Source organism: Ovis aries, chromosome 14 (genome assembly GCF_016772045.2).
Source record: "Ovis aries strain OAR_USU_Benz2616 breed Rambouillet chromosome 14, ARS-UI_Ramb_v3.0, whole genome shotgun sequence".
Lineage (NCBI taxonomy): Eukaryota > Metazoa > Chordata > Mammalia > Artiodactyla > Bovidae > Ovis > Ovis aries.
The window spans coordinates 51,586,179-51,608,035 of record NC_056067.1 but is presented as its reverse complement, the minus strand read 5'-3'; the positions used below and the strand labels follow the sequence as shown (position 1 = coordinate 51,608,035).

At 49.3% G+C, this 21,857-nt stretch overlaps 2 protein-coding genes across 4 annotated transcripts; both read right to left on the bottom strand.

Moving 5' to 3' along the window:
• Nucleotides 1-5,701: 5,701 nt before the first annotated feature.
• LOC101106541 (phospholipase A2 inhibitor and Ly6/PLAUR domain-containing protein) lies at nt 5,702-9,938 on the bottom strand. Of its 2 annotated transcripts, none has more exons than XM_042232108.2 (6): nt 9,823-9,938; nt 9,456-9,618; nt 8,050-8,166; nt 6,657-6,809; nt 6,130-6,273; nt 5,702-5,939 (listed from the first exon to the last, which is right to left on the bottom strand). In XM_042232108.2, exons 2-6 carry the CDS (start codon nt 9,523-9,525, stop codon nt 5,791-5,793), a joined length of 633 nt encoding a protein of 210 aa, XP_042088042.1. In that variant the 5' UTR covers nt 9,526-9,618; nt 9,823-9,938; the 3' UTR covers nt 5,702-5,790. The 2 variants fall into 2 exon arrangements, with proteins under 2 accessions (XP_042088042.1, XP_042088043.1); XM_042232109.2 differs by having other exon boundaries at nt 5,702-5,936.
• Nucleotides 9,939-11,877: 1,939 nt separating this feature from the next.
• LOC114118001 (phospholipase A2 inhibitor and Ly6/PLAUR domain-containing protein-like) lies at nt 11,878-16,478 on the bottom strand. 2 transcript variants are annotated; one of them, XM_042232107.2, is made up of 5 exons: nt 16,274-16,478; nt 14,398-14,514; nt 12,856-13,008; nt 12,325-12,468; nt 11,878-12,130 (listed from the first exon to the last, which is right to left on the bottom strand). In XM_042232107.2, the coding sequence occupies exons 1-5, from the start codon at nt 16,341-16,343 to the stop codon at nt 12,015-12,017; spliced, it is 600 nt and encodes a 199-aa protein (XP_042088041.1). In that variant the 5' UTR covers nt 16,344-16,478; the 3' UTR covers nt 11,878-12,014. The 2 variants fall into 2 exon arrangements, with proteins under 2 accessions (XP_042088041.1, XP_042088040.1); XM_042232106.2 differs by having other exon boundaries at nt 11,878-12,133; nt 16,274-16,456.
• Between the last annotated feature and the right edge of the window lie 5,379 nt (nt 16,479-21,857).

The window sequence follows — 21,857 nt, the reverse complement described above, 5'->3', positions numbered from 1 at the left end:
GACTGGCATGAGATGGTACCTCATTGTGGTTTGGATTTTCATTTCTTTGATAATGAGTGATGTTGAGCATCTTTTCATGTGCTTGTTAGCCATCTGTATGTCTTCTTTGGAGAAATGTCTGTTTAGTTCTTTGGCCCATTTTTTGATTGGGTCGTTTATTTTTCTGGAATTGAGCTGCAGGAGCTGCTTCTGTATTTTTGAGATTAATTATTTGTCAGTTGCTTTGTTTGCTATTATTTTCTTCCATTCTGAGGGCTGTCTTTTCACCTTACTTATAGTTTCCTTCATTGTGCAAAAGCTTTTAAGTTTAATTAGGTCCCATTTGTTTATTTTTGCTTTTATTTTCATTACTCTGGGAGGCGGGTCATAGAAGATCCTGCTGTGATTTACGTCAGAGAGTGTTTTGCCTATGTTTTCCTTTAGAAGCTTTATAGTTTCTCGTCTTATATTTAGATCTTTAATCCATTTTGAGTTTATTTTTGTGTATGGTGTTGGAAGTGTTCTAGTTTCATTCTTTTACAAGTGGTTGACCAGTTTTCTCAGGACCACTTGTTAAAGAGATTGTCTTTTCTCTATTGTATATTCTTGCCTCCTTTGTCAAAGATAAGGTGTCCATAGGTGCGTGGATTTATCTCTGGGCTTTCTATTTTGTTCCATTGATCTATATTTCTGTCTTCGTGCCAGTACCATACTGTCTTGATGACTGTAGCTTTGTAGTATAGTCTGAAGTCAGGCAGGTTGATTCCTGCAGTTTCATTCTTCTTTCTCAAGATTGCTTTGGCTATTCAAGGTTTTTTGTATTTCCACACAAATTGTGAAATTGTTTGTTCTAGTTCTCTGAAAATTACCATTGGTAGCTTGATAGGGGTTGAATTGAACCTATAGATTGTGTTGGGTAGTATACTCATTTTCACTATATTGATTCTTCTGATCTATGAACGTGGTATATTTTTCCATCTATTTGTGTCATCTTTGATTTCTTTCATCATTGTTTTATAGTTTTATATATATAGGTCTTTTGTTTCTTTAGGTAGATTTATTCCTAAATATTTTATTCTTTTCATTGCAACAGTGAATGGAATTGTTTCCTTAATTTCTCTTTCTGTTTTCTCATTGTTAGTGTATAGGAATGCAAGGGATTTCTGTGTGTTAATTTTATATCCTGCAACTTTTCTAATTATATTCCTAATTAGCTCTAGTAATTTTCTGGTGGAATCTTTAGGGTTTTCTATGTAGAGGATCATGTCATCTGTAAATCAACATGATACTAACTTTTTAAATTTTTAAATCCTCAAGATAAAAACTGTATTATTATTTTAGTTTAAACTCATCTTTTCCAATTTTTTAAAAGATTGAAGTAAAGTTGATTTACAATGTCTTATTAGTTTCAGGTGTACAATATAGTGATTTAGTTATATGTACATGTACATGTATATATATTTTCAGATTCTCTTCCTTAATAGGTTATTATAAAATATTAACTGTAGTTCTCTGTGCTATACAGTAGGTCCTTTTGATTGTCTAGTTTATACTAGTATGTATATGTACCACTGATGTACTTTCTGTTTCTGTGAATTTGTCTATCCTGGACATTTCATATAAATATGTATGTATGTGTTAGTAGCTCAGTTGTGTCTGACTCTTTGCAACCCCATAGACTGTAGCCTGCCAGGCTTCTCTGACTGTGGAATTCTCCAGGCAAGAATACTAGAATGGGTTGCAATCTCCTTCTCCAGGGGATCTTCCCAACCCAGTGATTGAACCTGCCTCTCCTGCTTTGGCAGGTGAGTTCTTTACCACTGAACCTTCTGAGGAGCCCATAGGCCACACAGATAGTTAATGGCACCCCACTCCAGTACTTTTGCCTGGAAAATCCCATGGATGGAGGAGCCTGGTAGGCTGCAGTCCATGCTAAGGGTCAGACATGACTGAGCGACTTCCCTTTCACTTTTCACTTTCATGCATTGGAGAAGGGAATGGCAACCCACTCCAGTGTTCTTGCCTGGAGAATCCCAGGGATGGGGGAGCCTGGTGGGCTGCCGTCTATGGGGTCTCAGAGAGTCGGACATGAATGAAGTGACTTAGCAGCAGTACTCACTTAAAAAAGGAAAAGGAAATAGGTGACACCAATTCTAATATGTCTTATGTCAATGTATTCAAAATACTGTTATTTTAACATGTAATCAGTATAGGAAAGCACTAATGAGATATCTCACATTCTTTTTTATGCTAAGTCTTTGAAATCTGGTGCATGTTTATCCTAGCACATCTCAATTCAGATGATAAATTTTCATTGAAATACTTGGCCTCTGTTTAGATTTCATGAAACTTCTCTCACATTTGGAGAAGTTGATTCCTATACCCAGGTCGTCCCAGTGATGTTGAATAGTTTACTAGTCAGGATGATGCAGAGCAATTTTTAAGTCAATCAGAAGTAATTCACAGGTAAACTTCAGTTTCCCAGTTGCAGCAGCCACAGGTGCTGAATAGTGACAGTATTGGATAACCCAGCCCTAGTATCACGGGGAATCCCGTGTGCCTTGCCCTAGGGCCAGACAGCCCTTGACCATAGGGGTGGCCTTTTGCAAGTGAGTCAGCAAATGGCATCTACCTGCAGGGTTATTGTGAGCATTCCTTGTAGGCACATTTGTTCTGTCTGGTCCACAGTAATAGACTTGCAGCCCTTCCTGGAAGCTCGGAACACAGGGAATGCAAGCATTAGTCTCACTCCTGTGCCTTTGCTCAGGGTGCCCTCCTCTCTGACACCATCTCTAACTTGGCCCTGTCGGACATCTCTACACTATGTATGCTTCTCTGTTCCAAATTCCCTCTGTCCTCCCACCAAGGGGACTCCTGCCTGAGATCGACTCTGAGAAAGCAAGACCCAGTTTTGTTTCCTTGTGTCACTGGCCCTCATGGAGTGTGCTGATTGTGTTTAAGTAGTTACCCTTGGGTGTCACGACTATCTTTTGGAGTGGTTGCCTTTTAAATCATGACTCTTAGATAGATTGAATTTTAAGTTCTGGAGGCAGCAAGTTGCTAGTGAGGCATCGGTCTCTGGGAACATCCAAACAGAAAAGACTGAAGACTCCCTTGTGGAGGGACAACTGGCTGCCTTCAGGGTGAGTCTACGTGGCACCTGCAGGCTGGAAGGCCCTTGAAGGCAGAAATTGTAGAAAATGTCTGATAAATCCTAATGTTGTTCTTGCCAGAAGCAGAGGAGGAACAGAGCCTCATCAACTTAGGTGAATTTCCTACTTGTCTGGACTATGATAGACTTGTGTCCATTGAGATGAGGAACCATGAAGCCGGGAGACTCAAGGGTGGGTTGACCTGTGTGCTTTTGGAGGAGTGAATAAAAAGTAGAAATTCCATTGTGTGTGTGTGTTCATTGCGGGTTTAAAAGGAGGGGGAAGATGCTTGGGATTCTGACTGTCAGCTGGAAGCCTAGACCCCTGTGTCTGATGGAGGAGGGGTCCAAGGGTGAGGCCTCCTGGGTCCCTGGAGAGGAGGGATGGTGGGGGTGTGTGCAGGATAGAATTCCTTGGGCTGCAGTCCAGTGACTTTAAGAGTTTTGCCACCCTGGAGGAGGTGAGGTGGCCTAATAATTGTTTAACCTTGTGGGCTGTGATAGTAAACTTCTTAGCTCTAGAACTAGCGTGGCCCATAAATGCCCCCAGTCTGTTCAGCATGTCTGCAGCCATGGCCTTGGGTAGACCCTTCTCGTCCTGACTTAGGACCTGGTCTTTGGATCTGCTTGACTACTGGACTCACAGCAAACGTGATGCAAGCAGAGGCTTGACGAGTGCTCATGGACTGGGATGATCTCTCTTGCTGCCCTGGGGACCCCTGCCACCATGACCACATGGGGAAGTCCAGGCTAACCTGCACGGTGATAGATAACATGTGGCCCAGCCAGCTAGGACAATCCTCTTCAATGCAGAGGATTGAAGTTCAATCCCTGGCGGGTATCGAAGATCCCAGATGCCACCGAGCATCTAAGCCTGGGAGCTGCAACTAGAGTGTCCATGTGCCGCAAAAGGGATCCTGCATGACTTATTAAAGATATTGTGTGCCACAACTAACACCCAATGCAGCCAAATAAATATATATAAGGATGTTTATATAGGCAATTATTCTAAGCAACTGCGGTTTGGAGGGGCTTGTTATGTAGCCAAGTATTGATACTGATACAGCCGTGTCCCCTCTCTCAGGAATGCAGTCTCTTTCTCCCTCTCAATTTGACTCAATGATTAAAATCTGAAGATCTGCCACCTTTTAGCTGCACGATCACCAATGTGATATTCCTTCTTGAACCTCAGATTCTTTAACAGGATAGTGCCTATCACAAGGAGTAGCGGTGAAGATTAAATCTGTCATTTTCATTTCATGACCCTCAGAGGTCATGTTGGTAATGAAGCCTGTCTGGCAGGGGCATAGGGGGCCAGACTGCTCTTCTTGAGCCCCTCCCCCTGGGGTTTGCTAGGGCCACTGAGGGGTACTATAGTTCCTTGCTCCAGTGAGGTTGGCTTTAACTGTATGATTTCCTTACTCCATGGAATGTTAGCACCAACGCAGGGACCTTTGGTGCACGTGGTTTGTGTGCGCGTGTCATCTGCCGTTAGACAGACATTCGCCAGGGAGCCACAGATCTCAGAAGACTGTAACCCCATGGAGTGGAGGAGAACTAGAGTCCCTCTCCCAAGCTGCAGCCAAACCCACCAGCGCACAGCCAGAAACAGAGGTGCCCTTAGGAATGGCTACCGAGTAGGAGAAAGAATGCTTCTTGACATGTCTTGATTTGGGCATGGTTTGTTACACACTACTACAGCATCAACTGACTAATACAACTTTGTTGTTTTAAGCTATTGAGATTGGAGACTTATTTGTTACTGTAGCATAATCCAGTCTATCCTGATAGATGCCAAAGTCTAGTGCCTTCTAACTAATGGCTACTCAGTAAGTGGCCGCTGTTAGGATGGTAACTATTTGCTCAGACACACTGTCTCCAGAACCAACAAAGTTTTAAAGTTGATAGTGTGTGTACTCAGTCACTCAGTTGTGTCCGACTCTGATCTCATGGACTATAGCCCACCAGGCTCCTCTGTCCATGGAATTCTTGAGGCAAGAATACTGAAGTGGGATGCCATGCCCTCCTCCAGGGGATCTTCCTGACCCAGGGATTGAACCCACATCTTCTGAATTGGCAGGCAGATTCTTTCCCATCTGAGCCACCGGGGAAGCCCCCTTAAAGGTGCTAGGCACTGAACTAAGTCCTTTTTTCATTTTCCTTCATTTGACTCTTAAGACAGCCCTTTGAGGCTATAGCTGTTAATATCCACAGTTTACAAACATGGAAACTGATGTTGGTAACCTAAAAGAGGTTAATAAGGAGAGCTGTGCATGGACTCCAGAGTCTGATCCTCCCAACTGTTTGACCAAAGGCAAGTGACACCACAATCTGTGCCTCAGTTTGTTCCTCTGTAAAATGGGTACCATTTGACCTTCACAGAGTTGTTGTGATTACGAAATGAGCTCTCCCATGGAAAACACTTAGCACGGGGACCCAGCAGGAAGTAATCCCGTAACAAAAGGTAGCATCTTCCCTCTCCTCATTCCAAAGAGGGGGTTCAACACGGTTGAGACCCTTGCTTTTTGCATCCCATCTCCCTGAAATGCATCACATCACAAAGACTCAGGCTTGTTCTGTTGATTCGTTTAATTTATAGACACGCGGGAAGCTAGAGCTGAGAAGGAATGGAGACCAAACACCACATGGGCCTCAGTTCTTCACTCAGCTTTGCCAGAAGCCTGGGGGCTTGGAAGACAGCTGATCTTCTTGATGGTCAACAAATGAGAGCCTGAGGGCACCAGGGTCCCAGGCTTGATGTGGCAGGCGTTCTCCGTAGCACATCCCCAGAAAGCAAATTTGACACCTGCTGGAGGGGATTTCAGACTAGAATCAGGATCTCCAATGCCTCCCGCTCCCAATCCAGGGGTCATGCCCCAGCCACCTTCCTCCATTTCTCGGCAGCCACTTTCTCCCTAAGAATCTGGAATAATGAGGCTCCAGTTCTGGGGCCCTCTGGGAACCCTGTGCCCTCCTCCCGAAATCCAGGTGGCCCTCACCAGGGTGCATGAGGCCAGTCACGGTGACACAGCGGGTTTCTTCACCAAAACAGAGCGTTTCGTCAGTCGGGGTGCATGTTTCCTTGAGGAAGGTGGAGCAGGAAGGACACCGAAGGCCATTCTTTGTCAGATTTCTCCTGAACGCTGGGGAGGAGGGTGGAGGGTAAGGTGCACGGGGACATTAGTCCCTTTCCCAACCTTACAACCAGCACAGGGACACCGGTCGCTAACCTACACTGCATTTTTAGAAAATAATATTTATTTGACTGGATCTTAGTTGCGCCCTGTGGAATCTAGTTCCCTGACCAGGGATCACAACTCTGCAGACGGAGCATGGAGGCTTAGTCACTGGACCACCAGGGACTTCCCTGGACACTGCAGTTTACAGGAGAAGAACCCAAGGCTCAGCGCCAGGAAGACGCTTGCCCCATGACAGCGCAGGTCAGTGACAGGTGCTCACAGCTGGCTCTGGCAGAGGAGGGGTGGGCAGGGCGGGACTCCAGCCGTGGGGCTCAGCTGGGGCTTACCAGGCAGGGGGTCCTTGTTGCAGCCATTGCTCTGGCAGCAGTGCGTGTCGGACCCCATGTAGTTCTCTGGAGCCACGGTGAAGGAGAGGAACGCCGGGTCACACTTGCTGGATTTCGAGCACCCCTTGTAGCTGGTCACGTCCACGGAGCCCTCTGCATCATGAGGGTGGACAGAGGACTCAGGAGCCCTGGTCTGGACCCTGGTCCCGGGGTATTTCCATCACCTTACAGCTTCCCCAGCCCACTGCTGTCTAGAGAGGCCTCTTCCATCTCCCCAAAGTCATACACCCTTATCTGTCTGGGGCAAGGCCTGAGGGTTGAGTATTGTACCCAACCCTTCCTCCCTCTGCCCCCAGCTGTGTTGGTCTCTCCTGAGGGTCCCTTCAGCTCCACAGCTACCTCGCCGCCATTCTGTAAGGGTCACACCTGGAGAGGTCTTTTCCAGGCCACCTACGACTACCCCCAGACCTGTGTGAAACGGTCTCTTCCAGCCTTCAGCCCTGCCCTGACCCCTGGAATTCCCTGCACCAAATCCTAGGATGCAGCCCTCAGCCACCGCCCTGTAACACCTGTCTCCTTCTTCGTCTAAGTTTTCCCGGGTCACTCCCCAGACTTCCTACCTATGGTCTCTTGCTGCCCTCCTTGGCTATTCTCAGGTCTTGCCTGAAGCGGCCTCTTCCAGTCTCCCTGGCCTTCCCCCTCCCACCAAGGTTGGTCTCCTCCAGCCCTAGGGTTTCTGCTCTGTACCCCAAGTGCTTGGGTGAGTGGGTGCTCAGTCCTGTCTGTCTCTTTGCAAACTCATGGACTGAGTCCTTGGATTATCTGTCCTTATCTCTCTCTCTGTTCTAATACTGGGGCTTCCCAGGTGGGGCAGTGGTAAAAACCCCCACTACCAATGTAAGAGACACAAAATACTGGTTCAATCCCTGGGTTGGAAAGATCCCCTGGAGGAGGAAATGGCAAGCCACTCCAGTATTCCTGCCTGGAAAATCCCATGGACAGAGGAGCCTGGTGGGCTATACCTGATTACAGAGTCAACCTAATCACATTCTTTGCAACTCACCCCAGTCTTCTCTACATCCACCCCTACACCTTTTGCATATTAGATTCCTGCCCCCCACCGTGGAGTTCACTCTTTCCCTGTGTCCTTTCCTAATCCCTTCTTGCCTAAGAAATTCTGTATATCTGCCCCTCCCCCATCACGTCTTTGGAGTCTCATTTTCAGAAATCCTTGGCAACAGTGATTTCTGTCATTCCACTGGATTGTCTTTCCTCCTTTCCCTCTTTCCTGCCCCTTCTTCACTCAAAGGTTCCTCCCAGTGCGTGGTAGTATCTGCTACCCTGAAAGCACCCCCACCTCCCCAGGATCTGACGCTATTCTCTACCCTCTTACTATTGTTAGTCTCAGTCATGATGACGACGCAGGTGTCCTCGTCCAGGGCGCAAGGCTTCATTTCTCCAATGCATATGGCTCCATTCCTGATACACATCTCACAACTTAGTGGGTACCCTGAGGTATAGAGAGAGAGGCTTTAGTCCAAGTGGTGTGGTCTCTGGGCCATGACTTCTCAGTCCAGAAGGGGATGGGGACGGGAGTCTGAAGGAAGAGGGAAAGGTGTCTCCCTGGTTATTCATAAGAGGGACATTGCCCACTGATCAGGGAACTGTCTGAAGCTCCGTCAAATATGCTATGGGTGCCGCCAGCAAGGCTGCCTCCAGGGGTAGGCAGCAACTCCATCAAGGAGCAAGTTTACCTAATTACAGGGTTGGGGAATTTGGACACTAGGGCCCTCTGAGAAAGCTGGAGGATAGTAAGGAGTCCTGCTGAAGGTTTCCATGCCTTTTTTTTTTTTTTTTTAATTTATCCTTTGGTTTTCTTTTTTCTATTTCAGGCCATGCTGGGTTGTCCCTGCTTCCTGTGGGTGTTCTCCAGTTGTAGTGAGTGGGGGCGACTCTCTCGTTGAGGTGCCTGGGCTTCTCGTTTGGGGTGGCTCCTCCCATTGCAGAGCACAGGCTCTAGAGCATGGGCTTAGCAGCTGTGGCGCAAGGGCTTCGTTTGCCCAAAGCATGTGGGATATTCCTGGACCAGGGATCGAACCCATGTCCCCTGCGGTGGCAGGCAGATTCTCAACCGCTGGACCACTGGGGAAGTCCTTCATGGACTTCTGTGAGCCTTCAGGTCCAGCTGATTCTCAGAAGCGGGACCCTCTGCCTTGTGGGTACATTTAAGTCTGGTAGACAGCACAGTTGCTCAGGCAGGGGTACCTGAGGCTGGGATCTGCAACCCAGGTCAAGAAGGAAGATTGAGCACTAGGAGAATCAGGGCCTGGCTCCTTGGTCCTGAGAGAGGAGGCAAGTGGGGCCCAGACACAGGGGAACTGGGTCCTGGGGAAAGTGGAGTTGCCTGAATTGCATCTAAGGAAAGAAGACACCAGGGACCTGAACTCCTTAGAGTTCTGGGAGAAAGGAAATCTCTCCCCCTCACCTCACTTTTCTTTTTTCTAATCATACTCTCATCTGAATTCCTAGAATTCAGGTGTTTTATTCTGAGACACTGTCGGAGGGAAGGGGAGCAGAACCCATCCAAACCCTTCCTTTTTTCAGAGATTTAAACCCACATGTTTTTGAACTCTTCTTCCCTTGGGAACCCAGGCTTTCTCTCTTTTACCCTCTGCCTTTTCCATGAATCTGAATTTCCAGGACACCTCCTCTTTCCCCCTGACCCTCAAGGACCTGGCTAAATGTTCCCCCATAGTCTTCATTTCAGGACTCCTGGAGTCCAGACCCCTAGTCACTTACCCAGACCCAGGAGGGTGCAGAGCAGCATGGAAGCTAGCAGGAAAGGCTCAGGTTTTGTGGAAGGCTTCATGATGGTTGGATGAGTGAAGATGCAGCCCCAGGTCCCGAGCTCATCTTATAGGCAGGTGAGAAGGGGCGGGTCTGGATCTACCTTGCCCCTTGGCTACGAAAGATGATGTAAGATCTGAGGGTAGGTCTCTGTAGCTGAGTGGGGGAGGTGGAACAAGAATCCAAAAGGAACGTGGGCATCTTGTGCTCAGCCCCCTTCTCCATGGGGACCCCAGGAGTCTGGGCTTCCAACCCTCTCTCCATCTGGTCTCACCCCCTTCATCCCCCCATGCCCCCGCCCCCCTTTTTTTTTTCTTACCTGAAGCCCAAGATCAGAATCAGGTAGGTCATTTTGTTTCCTGCAGGATAGAACAGTGCTAGGACTCAGATTCCCGCTCCCTTGTCTCTCTTCCCAAGGAGGTGCCCAGTGTGGTTGAGGCCCTACCAGGGAGCGCCCAGCAAGTCCAGGCTTGTTCTGGCAGGGCATGCTCGGCTTAATACCCGCTTTTCTGTGTTTGGTCTGTCTCCAACTCCAACCCCACCCCAAGATGCATTTCTGGGTCTCTCGGAAACTGAACAGAGGGGTGCTTGTCATTGGGCCAGGATGGGCACGGTACCAGATGCCCAGAAACCGCACTGGAAAGCTGAGGCACGGTTGGAAGCACTCCAGGTTGGGTGTGTGTCTGGTTTGGAAACATACTTTGTATTTTATTGAGATCCTTTACCTCAGGCACATGATCTTGAGAGATCAGAGATTTTGTGTCTGTGTGTGTATTTTTCACGTGTTTATGTATATATTTTCGTGTGTCTGTGTGTGTATTTTGGGGGGTGTAATTTTACGTGTGTGTTTGTGGGGGGTGGTGGGTGTGGCTGTGGGGAGGGTATCCAGCCATAGGTCGAGGGGCTCCTGTTGCGGTAGGCCCCTGGCTCCTTGCAAAAATCCACTCAAGTTTTCTGTCCTCTTGCTTCCCAGGCTTCAGTCGGGGGGCTGAGGTTGGTGAATTTCTTCCAGGGACCAATCTTGAAGGCCTCGTGGGTTGCTAGGATACCCTGGTGTGAAAGTTATCAGGAGGAAGGGGTAGAGAGCTGTTTGGAGAGAGGGAGGCGGGAAAAGATCGTTGCTAGGGAACTCAGTGCCTCTCGCAGCTCTCTGGCAAGACGCACTAGACGTGTGCAGTGGGGACGTGGCCCCTTGGGCTCAGCGGTTCGAAAGGCCGGAGCCTTGTGCGCTTGAGCAGTGAAGGCCTCCCAGGGCGCAGCCGCTGTGAGCAGCCTAAACTCAGCCCTGCCTGCGCTTGGTCAGGCGAAGGCCACATGAGGGTAACATGCCCGAGATCGGCCTCTGCTATGTGGTGTCCGGCAGTAGCCAGGACTTTGTGAGAGACTGGCATGGAGGAGGCTGGAAGAAGTGAAGGAAGTCGTGAAGGGGCTCTGGGAGAACTTTTGGAATCTCAAAGGTGTTGAAAAATAATCCGTTATCTGGGCTGCCAAGAAAAACAGTTTATTGGGGTTCTTAGGAATTAGAATTTGGGAGACACAGATTCCCGTAAAATTTAATAGTGTTGGCAGACCGAGTCAGGGGCTTATGAGTACTGCGGTCAGCAGGTTGTTAAAATTATGTGGAGAGAATTATAATTGACTGTGATACATGTAATATTTGATACAAAGAAATGTCTGACTTTAAAGAAGCTGTCATGAGTTACTGGAGGGTAAGGGTCTGATAGGCATCTTGAGTTTCTGGCATATAGTCTGGATGCCTGTGTGAATACAGTAAGTAGTCAAAAGGTCAGATTCCTTTGTGGCGGAGACCTGATTGGTCAGAAATGGCTACTCAGAAAATGTCAGCTATTACAAATGTAAATATTTGGCCAAACACATTCTCTCTGGAGCCACCACTGTCTTAATAGTGCGTTTGCTCAGTCACTCAGTTGGGTTTGATTCTTTGTGACCCATGGACTGTAGCCCACCAGGCTCCTCTGTCCATGGGATTCTCCAGGCAAAAATAGAGTGCGTTGTCATGACCTACTCCAGGGGCTCTTCCCCAGCCCAGGGACTGAACCCCCATCTCCCTCATTGGCAGGCAGATTCTTTCCCATCTGAGCCACCAGGGAAGCCCCTTCAAAATGCAAGTTACACCACAATCTGGGGCTCAGTTTGTTCCTCTGTGAAATGGGGGCAATACTTTCAGCGTCACTGAGTTGTGATTATGAAATGAGGTACCGCATGGAAAACACTTAGCATGGGGACCAGGCAGGAAGTAATCCCTTAACAAAAGGTAGCATCTTCCCTTTCTTTCTTCCAAAGAGACGGTTCCCAAGGGTTCAGACGCCTGCTTCTTGCATCCCATCTCCCCGAAATACAGCACATCACAGACTCAGGATTGTTAACTTGTTTAATTTATAGACACATGGGAACTGTAGCAATTTCTAGAACCATAGCTGAGAAGGAATGGACACTGAACACCACATGGGCCTCAGTTCTTTACCCAGCCTTGCCAGAAGCCTGGGGGCTTCAAAGACAGCTGGTCTTCTTGATGGTGAACAAACGAGCACCTGAGGGCACCAGGGTCCCAGGCTTGGTGTGGCAGGTGGTCTCCATACCACAGCCACGGACAGCAAATTTGACACCTGCTAGAAGGGATTTTAGACTACAGTCAGGATCGCCAGCCTCCCTCCTCCTAGTCCAGGGTCATACGCCCCAGCTACCTTCTCCCCCAGATCTTTGGAGCCACTCTCTCCCTTAGAATCTGGAAGCATGAGGCTCCAGTTCTGGGCCTGTCTGGAACCCCTGTCCCTCCTCCCGAATGCCAGGTGCCTCTTACCAGGCTGCACCAGGCCAGACAGGGCGACACAGCGGGTTTCCTCGCCAACGCAGAGCGCTTCCTCACTGGCAGTGCATGTTTCCGTAAAGGCAGCGATGCAGGAAGGACAGCGAAGGCCATTCTCTGTTTGGTTTCTCACGAACGCTGAAGTGGAGGGTGGAGGGTCAGGTAATTGGAGACGCGAGTCCCTTTCCCAACCTCCCAACCCCTCAGCGGACAGCTGTTGGTAACGGACACTGCATTTTCAGAAAACAATGTCCATTTGGCTGTGTTGGCTCTTAGTTGCGCCCTGTGGAATCGAGTTCCCTGACCAGGGATCCAACCCCTGCAGAGGGAGCATGGAGGCTTAGTCAGTGGACCACCAGGGACGTCCCTGGACACCGCAGTTTACAGGAGAAGAGACCAAGGCTCAGTGCCAGGAAGACGCTTGCCCCGTGACAGCGCAGGTCAGAGACAGGCGCTCACAGCTGGCTCTGCGGGGGAGGGGTGGGCAGGGCGGGACTCCAACCGTGGGGCTCAGCTGGGGCTTACCGGGCAGGGGGTCCTGGTTGCAGCCATCCTTCTGGCAGCAGCGCCTCCTGGAGCCCATGTAGTTCTCAGGGTTCATGGTGATGCCGAAGAGTCCTGACTCACACTCGCTGGATTTCGCACACCCCTTGTAGCTGGTCACCGCCAAGGAGGCCTCTGCAGGATGGCCATGGGCACGGGGCTCAGTGGCCCCTGGTCTGGACCCTTGCCCTGGGGTGTCTCCCCAACCTTAGAGTTGCCCCAGCCTACTGCTTTCTAGAGAGGTCTCTTCCAGCTCCCCAGTATTAGACTCCCTTATTTACCTGGGGTGTTGTCTGAATGGTTTATTAAGTACGGAACCCCTCTTCACACTGCCCCAGACTCTGCTGGTCTCTCCTGAGTGGCCCCTTTCAGCCCCACGGTCACCCCACTGCCATCCTGCAGGGCTCCCACCTGCAGTGGCCTTTTCCAGACCACCTATGATTAACCCCGTGCCTGTGCAAAATGGTCTCTTCCAGCTTTCAGCCCTCCCCTGACCCCTGGAATTCCTGCCACCAAATGCTGGGATGCGGCTGCCATCCCCGCCCCCTGTAACACCCATTTCCTTCTGCACCTAAAGTGGGCTCTTCCAGGTTTCCCAGGGTCACTGCCCAGGCCTCCTGCAAACGGTCTCTTGCTGCCCTCCTTTGCTGCTCTCAGGTCTTGCCTGAAGTGCTCTCCTGGTCTCGCTGGATGTCCCCCTCCCCAGCACAGAGTGGTCTCTTCCAGCCCTAGGGTTTCCACTCTTCACCCCACACTCGTGTGGGTGCAAGTGTGCTCAGTCGTGTCTGACTCTCTGGGACCTCATAGACTGAGTCCAGGGATCATCTGTCCTTATATACTGTCTCTGTATGCCAGTACTGGGGCTTCCCAGGTGGTGCAGTGGTAAAGAACCCCCCGCCAATGCAGGAGATGCAAGAGACGTGGGTCCATCCCTGGGTGGGAAGATGCCCTGGAGGAGGAAATTGTAAGCCAGTCCAGTATTCTTGCCTGGAAAATCCCATGGACAGAGGAGCCTGGCGGGCTACAGTCCATGGGGTCGCAAAGAGTCAGACACGACTGAGCTCTCACCCAACTCAACCAGCTGCTGTATCTCCCTCTTTCTCCTGTCAGGAAAGGTCTCTTGCAGCCTGCATCCCTGGGAGATCACTTGCGCCCCCAGAGAATCAAATTGATCACCTTCCTTGCAACTCACCCTAGCCTCTTCTTGACACCTACCCCTCCACCTTTTGGATATTAGATTTACCCCCCTCTGGATTTCTTTCTTCCCCTGTGTCCTTTCCTAATTCCTTCTTTGGTAAGAAAGTCTCTATATCTGCCCCTCCCCTGTCCTCTCTTGGCGTTTCATCTTCAGAAATCCCTGGTAACAGTGGTTTCTGTCATTCCATGGGATTCTCTGTCCACCACCTTTCCCTCTCTCCTGACATCATCATCACTCAAAGGTTCCTCCCAGTGCATGGTGGTATCTGCCACCGTGAAGGCACCCCCCGCCTCCCCAGCATGTGATACCAGCCCCTGGCCTCTTACTTCTGTTGGTCTCAGTCACGACAGCGATGCAGGAGTCCTCATCCGGGGCGCAAGTCTGCAGTTTCCCAGTGCAACTGGGACCGTCACCGACACACACCTCACAGCTCAGTGAGTATCCTGTGGTATAGAGAGCAGGGGTCTACTGAATGCTGGTATAGTCTTTGGGCCACAGCTTCCTGGTCCAGAGGGGAATGGGGCAGAGGGGGGATGTGAAGGAAGAGGGACAGGTGTCTCCCTGGCTATTCATGGGCAGGACATTGGTTGCTGAGCAGGGGTCTGTCTGAAGCTTGGCAGGGATACCATGGTGCTGTGTGCAAAGCTGTTTTTGGGTTGGGGGCGGAAGCAGTTCCGACCAGGGAGCAAATTTACCTAATTACAAGGCTGGGGACTTTGGACGCTAGACCCCCTGAGCAAGCCTGGGGACAGTGCGGGGTCCTGCTGAAGATTACCATGGAGTTAAAACATTTTTCTCATCTTTTAGTTTTTTTTTTTCTTCTATTTTTGATTTGCTGGGTCTTCTTGCTTCCTGTGGGTTTTTCTCTAATTGTAGCGATTATGGTCTAGTGTCTAGTTGCTGAACTTTGGCTTCTCATTGGTGGTGGCTTCTGCTGCAGAGCATGGGCTCCGTAGTTGTGGTAAAATGTCTTAGTGGCCCCAGGGCATGGGGAATCTTCCTGGACCAGGGATCGAACTCATGTCCCCCATTTTGGCAGGCAGATTCTCAACCACTGGACTACTGGGGAAGTCCTTCATGGAATTTTGTCAACCTTTAGGTCCAGCTGGTTCTCAGAAGCGGAACCCACTTCCTCGTGGGTACCATGCTTAAGCCTTGTAGACAGTGGAAATTCAGGCAAGAGTACCTGAGGCTGAGATCTGCATTCCAGATGAAAAAAGATCAATGACTAAGAGGAGAAGGGCCTGGCTCCTTAGTCCTGAAAGAGGAGGAAACTGGGGACACAGACACAAGGCAACTGGGTCCTGCAGGAAAATGGAGTTGCCTGAAATGCATCTAAGGGAGGAGGACACTGGGAAGCTGAACTGCTTAGAGTTCTGGAAGCAAGGAAATTTCTGCCCCTTGCCTCATTTTTCTTTTTTCTAATCATACTCTCATCTGATATTCTAGAATAAAGGTGTCTTATTTTGAGATACTGCTGGAGAGGAGAGGAGCAGAGCCCATCCAAACCCCTCCTGTTTCAAAGATTCAAAACCACACATTTTTTAGCTCTTCCTCCTTTGTGGACTCAGGCTTTGTCTCCTCCTTTGCCCTCTGCCTTTCTCCAAGAATCTAAATTCGTGGGACACCTCCTCTTTCCCTTCTTCCTCGAGGATCTGGCACAGTGCTCTATCAGTTCAGTTCAGTTCAGTCGCTCAGTCATGTCCGATTCTTTGCGACCCCATGAATTGCAGCATGCCAGGCCTCCCTGTCCATCACCAACTCCCGGGGTTCACTCAAACTCACGTCCATCGAGTCAGTGATGCCATCCAGCCATCTCATCCTCGGTCGTCCCCTTCTCCTCCTGACCCCAATCCCTCCCAGGATCAGAGTCTTTTCCAATGAGTCAACTCTTCGCATGAGGTGGCCAAAGTACTGGAGTTTCAGCTTTAGCATCATTCCTTCCAAAGAACACCCAGGACTGATCTCCTTTAGAATAGACTGGTTGGATCTCCTTGCCGTCCAAGGGACTCTCCAGAGTCTTCTCCAACACCACAGTTCAAAAGCATCAATTCTTCGGTGCCCAGATTTCTTCACAGTCCAACTCTCACATCCATACATGACCACTGGAAAAACCAGTAGTCTCTAACAGTGTCAAAAAACAGTGCTCTATAATAGTCCTCATATCGAGTGCCCCAGGAGTCCAGACCCCTCGTCACTTACCCAGACCCAGGAGGGTGCAGAGCAGCGCCGTGGCCAGCAGGAAGGTCTCAGGTTTTGCAGATGGCTTCATGATGGATTGGTGAGTGACCCTGCAGTTCCAGGTCTCCAGCACTTATAGGAAATTGAGAAGGGGCGGGTCTGGACCCACCTTACCCCTAGGCTAAGAAATTGTGTTTGAAGACCTAGGGGCTGGTCTCTATGGTTCTGAGAGGGAGAGGCAGAACCAGAATCCAAAGGGAACATGGGCATCTTGTGCCCAGCCCCCTCCTTCATGGGGACCCCAGGAGTCTGGGCTTCGAACCCTGTCTCTGTCAGGTCTCACCCACTGTGTCTCTTTTTCTGATCTAAAGCCCAATATCAGAATCAAGTCGTTTTGTTTCCTGTAGGTAGAGCAGCTGCTAGGACTCAGAAATGGCCTCCCTTCTCTCCCTTCCCAAGGAGATGCCCAGTGTGATTGAGGCCCTACCCCTATAGGAGCGCCCAGAAAGTCCAGGCTTGTTTTGCGGGGGCATGCTTGGCTCATACTCCCTTTTCTGTCCACAGCTTCGCCTCCACTCCAGGATGCACGTGGGTCTTTCGGAGACTGAACAGAGAGATTCTTGTCATTAGACCTGGATGGGCATGGTAGGAGAAAGATGCCCAGATATTTCACTGGAAAAGTGAGACATAGTTGAAAACAGCCAAGGCTGGGTGTGTGTCTGGTTCAGGCACATACTTTTGTGTTTTATTAAGGTCCTTTACACACTCTGTCTACCTCAGGCATGTTCTCCAGAGGTCAGAGAGTTTTTTCGTGTGTTTGTGTGTGTTTATGTCTGCGTGTGTGGTGGGCGTTATGAAAGTAGCCAGCCATAGCTGGAGGGGATCCTATTGCGATAGGCTCCCGGCTTCCTGAAAAAATCCACTCAAGTTTGCTGGCCTCTTGCTTTCCAGGCTTCAGCTGGGGCGCTGAGGATGGTGAATTTCTGCTGGGGACCAATCCTGCAGGCCAAGCCCGGTGCTAGGAAAGCCTGGTGTGAAAGTGACCGGGAGGAGGGCCTAGAGAGCGGTTTGGCCAGAGCCAGGCGGGAAAAGCTCGTTGCTAGGGAATTCAGCGCCTCTAGCTGCTCTCGGGAGAGACGCACTAGGCATGCGCAGTGGTGACGTAACCGCAGGCGCGCCGCGGTTTGAGGGGCCCGGAGCCTCGTGCACTTGCGCAGTGAAGCCCGCGTGGGGCGCACCAGCTGAGCCTCCTAAACCCACGCATTCCTGCGTCTTCTTTGTCGGGCGAAGCCCACAAGAAGTTGACGTGCCGGAGATCCACCTCCGCCATGTGGTGTCCTGCAGTGGCCAAGACTCCTTAAGTGACTGGCGTGGGGGAGGGTGGAAGCATAAAGGAACTCGTGAGGCGGCTCTAGGAGAAAGTCTGGAGTCTCAAAAGTAACATAATCCGTATCCGGGGTGCCGAGAAGAAAGAGCTTGATTGGTGTTCTTGAGAATTGCAGTTTGGGAGACACAGATTCCGGTAAACCCTTGAGTGTTGGCAGAGCCAGTCAGGGGCTTATGAGGACATAGGTCAGCACGTTGTTAAAGTCCTGTGGAGGGAATTCCAGTTGACTGTGATACACGTAAAGGAATATTTGACTTTAAAGAAGGAGCTTTCATGAGTTTCTGTAGTGTAAAGGTCTGATCAGTATCTTGAGTTTCAGGCACATATTCTGGATGCCTGTGTGAATACAGTAAGTGGTCAAATGATCAGATGCCATTGTGGTCTAGATCTCCAAAGTCAGAATTCCTCAGTGGCCCCACCCCAGACCCTGGTCGGTCATCTTAGACAACACTTTTAGCAATGCTGACTTCATTTTGGTTTTCCTTTCACGAAGGAGACTTTGTGGAATTCTAAGGAGGGTCATGGGAGAATTTCTGGGAGGCCATAGAGTATTCTGAAGAGATGTGGAATAGAGGATTTTCCAGAGAGAAAAGGAGGGAGGGGGCGCTTCCTGGGAAGGCTCAGAGGTGAATTTCCAGAGGAAAATGTTGTAGGGGACTCCAGGCAGAGTGTGGGGGGATTTATTATTTTTTTAATGAAAAAAATTGTTTATTTAATTTAATTAAAATGAAAGAAAGTTAAAAGTTCAGTTCCAGTTAATTAGTGACATTTCAAGTGTCCAGTAGCCACATGTGCTTAAAGGTTACCGTACTGAATAGTGCAGCTTTAAAGAATTTGTTAGTAAGGCAGAGAAACTCCACATATTGAAAGAGTTTTAAAGTATTCCCAATATATTGTTTATGCTCTATAAACCCACAATTTATGCATCCCCTTTACACTTTTCAAAAGTACAATAGTAATGGTGAGGGTGAGGTGAGTGTTAATCACTCACTCACATCCCACTCTCTGTGACCCCATGGATTGGGGCCCACCAGGCTCCTCTGTTCATGGGATTTTCCAGGCAAGAATACTGGAATGGGTTGCCATTTCCTTCTCCAATTATTATTTTAACACTAAAAGCATTTTGTATTCGGGTACAGCCAATTAACGATGCTGTGATAGTTTCTGATGAATAGCGAAGGAATGTAACTATTGTGTACATATATACACGTACCCATTCTTCCTCAAACCCCAGAGTGTGTGGGGATTAATAGGGAAACTTAAACCTGGGGAATATCAGAGGGTTTGAGAGCACTCTCAGATTAATCTGAGAGCTGCGGACATAGCTCTATCTCTGAACCCTAACGTTCCCTTTCCCACTCTTTTCTCCAGACTTCTGTGTAGAAAACCTGAAGGCGGACACTTACTGTAAATGGTGGGCAGCCAGGGCAGGCGAGAAGACCATCTCTATGCTCCAGGCGATTCTATGCAGCTCCCCCCTATCTTTTTTTTTTTTTTTTTGGCCTCTCTGCTATGTGGCATGCAGGGTGTTAGTTCTCTGACCAGGTACAGCACCCGTACCCCAAGCAGTGGAAGCTCTGAGTCTTAATCACTGGACCTGCCCAGAGCAGTCTCCCTGCCCCCATTCGTTAATAGAAGTCTGAAGGTCAGACTCTGCTCTGGAGTTAACTGGAAGTGAGCAGAGGCAGTTTTCCCTTTGTGCCTCAGCATACTCAGTGAACAGTGTGGTCCCTATACCCTTAGCAGAGGAAAAAGGTGATGCAAGGCTAGGCCAGGGATGAATCAGTGTGTGGCCTGTGTAGGTTGCTGCTCCTTTCAGGGCCTTAGTATCCTCAGTTGGAACAGAGTAAATCATTGGCCCACATCCTGCTTTCTGAAGTCCCTGGGGTTAGGACTGGAAGGTGTCTCATATCTAAGCCAATCAACCTCATTTTAAAGATGGAGAAACTGAGGCCTAGGAAGGGCCAAAGTGAAGTGGCCAGCCTAGTGGCCATCGTGGAATGCAGAGTGCTGTGGTACGTGTTGGTCAAGTTGGAGGCAGCAAAGGGAAAAGGGGAGTTTGACCCAGGATGGTGACAGACTTCCCAACAGGCTGTTCCCATCAGGCACAAGGAACTGGTGGGAGAAGCGAGCTAGTGAGTTCTCAGGGCTGCCTGGGTGTTACCCTGCATGATCCGGCTGTCCAGGGAGTGGGATGGTGGTGGAGCTGTTATCGCCCCTTATGCATGGTGGTGCTGAGAGCTGAACCCAGTGTGGGTGCTCTAGCCAACTTTTTCTTGCTTCTTTGTGTCCATATGTTGACTTTCTTTCCTTTTTATATTTATTTATATTTGGCTGTGTTGGGTCTTAAATTGTGGCAGGTGGGACCTGGTTCTCTAGCCAGGGATTGGATCCTGGGGCCCCTTTCATTGGGAGCATGGAGTCTTAACCATTGGACCACCTGGGAAGTCTCTGTCTAAAAAAAAAAAATTATTTACAATTTTTTGTCACACCACATGACATGTTGGGACCTTCATTCCTTGTACGGGGAGTGATCCTGGGCCCCTTTTTCCTCCTGTGCCCACCGCCCCCCACCATCCAGCCCCCTATTGGCAACATGGATTCTGAACCACTGGACTACCCAAGAAGTCCTGTCTTTCTCAATTTTGGTCACATTCCTCCCTTCTGAATGTTTGGGTGTTTGGGGAGGGATGCTGGATGCAAGGCCTATGGAATTGGGCTAAATATATTATTGTCTGTCTTACCCAGTGGTTCTGAAAATGTTTTGGTTCATAGACCATTTTGAGAATTAGAGAGAAGCTGAGAATTCTCCTACCAGGAATTATACACAAGCCCACAAGATTTACTGAATGACCGTAGGTGTTTAAATATCTCCTAGTTCCCTAACATGGTACAGTAAGAATAATGAGATATAATTTACTCAGCATTACAACTGTCTGGGAATACCCTAGTTGTCCAGTGGTTAGGACTCTACTCTCCAAGGGCCCAGGTTCAATGCCCAGGTGGGAAACTGCAACCAACAGACAAACCTGCCAGTCCCCGTTCTAAACACCTCATATGGGTTAATTCACTGAATTCTCATAAAAATCCCATGGCCTCAATTCTATTCATTATCCCCTTACATGATGAAGAAACTAGACCCAGAGAGGCTATGCCATTTGCCTAGAGCCAGTATTTTAAACTGAGAGAGATCCAGGTGGCTGACAAGTTAATCTCTCATACCTGGATTCAAGTCCCCATCTCTCCCCCTTACTCAGTCTGTGACCTCAGGCAAATGCATTCGTCTTGCAGAACCTGCCTTCTCATCTGTCCATTGGGGATAATGTGATCTGAGCCCAGGGTTATCGGGAAAATCCGGTGACGTAATTGTTTGCAGTAGTGCGCTGTCACCACGCAGGTGTTTGTGTAAAGGGGGGGATTCACATGTGCGTTGCTGGATGATCCTGCTGGGCTGTTTTATGGTCAGGAACTTCCCGTTTAATTGTGCACTGTAGCTGCAGTGGGAGCAAGAAGAGACAGAATGTGGGGAGTGAGGGAGCCAGAGGGCTGAAGCGACTTAGCAGCAGCGGCGTGCAGGGTGACTCCAAACTCACTGAATCTAGTCTTGGTTCTTTTCAAGTAAGCGATAAGCGGTAAAGTCAGGACACGTAGACTGATCTGGAGGTTTTCCTTCTACTCTGTATTTTTCGCCTCAGATTATATCTCGCAGCATCTGTGTATTACCATCTGGGTTTCAGCTCGTGAAAGCCCCACAGGTTTTTGGTTCACAGTGACCAAGAGAGTCTCTATTGCCGACCCATCACCTTCTCCCTGGCTGGCAGTGGCTAACCGCTCCTGGGCCAGAGGGGTGGCTCTAGTCTCCTGCTGGAGGTACGTTCTTAGAGGAATTGTTCAGTAGCAAGTGAACATGTTCCATTTCTGCATTTCGGTGTTTTCTCACCCTTTTTCCCATCGTGGTGTTTGAAATTTCTTGCCTGCTTCTGACATGACACGTGTGTACAGCAGGCACACAGTCCAGTGAACCAACACAAGCGCAGCCCACGTCCTCTGCACCAGATCAAGGAACGGAGCACTCCCCCCCACCGCCACGTATCCTTGGGCTCCTTCCTGTCGCTGCCCCCTACAAGGGGAACCCTAACCCCGGTTTTTAACAGCTCTGACGAACTTTGCCTGCACGGAAACAGAGTCACACAGTGTCTAGTGGGCATATAGTACTTT

What these genes read in the sequence shown, in the direction of transcription:
- LOC101106541 (XM_042232108.2), bottom strand. Translation starts at nt 9,525, where the DNA reads ATGAAGCCTTCCACAAAACCTGAGCCTTTCCTGCTAGCTTCCATGCTG. An exon ending in CAACAAGGACCCCCTGCCTG is followed by an intron (nt 6,274 to 6,656) that starts GTAAGCCCCAGC and finishes CCTCCTCCCCAG; the next exon opens with CGTTCAGGAGAAATCTGACA. An exon ending in GACTGGCCTCATGCACCCTG is followed by an intron (nt 5,940 to 6,129) that starts GTGAGGGCCACC and finishes AATCCCCTCCAG; the next exon opens with CAGGTGTCAAATTTGCTTTC.
- LOC114118001 (XM_042232106.2), bottom strand. Translation starts at nt 16,343, where the DNA reads ATGAAGCCATCTGCAAAACCTGAGACCTTCCTGCTGGCCACGGCGCTG. An exon ending in CGTGACTGAGACCAACAGAA is followed by an intron (nt 13,009 to 14,397) that starts GTAAGAGGCCAG and finishes GCCATCCTGCAG; the next exon opens with AGGCCTCCTTGGCGGTGACC. An exon ending in CAACCAGGACCCCCTGCCCG is followed by an intron (nt 12,469 to 12,855) that starts GTAAGCCCCAGC and finishes CCTCCACTTCAG; the next exon opens with CGTTCGTGAGAAACCAAACA.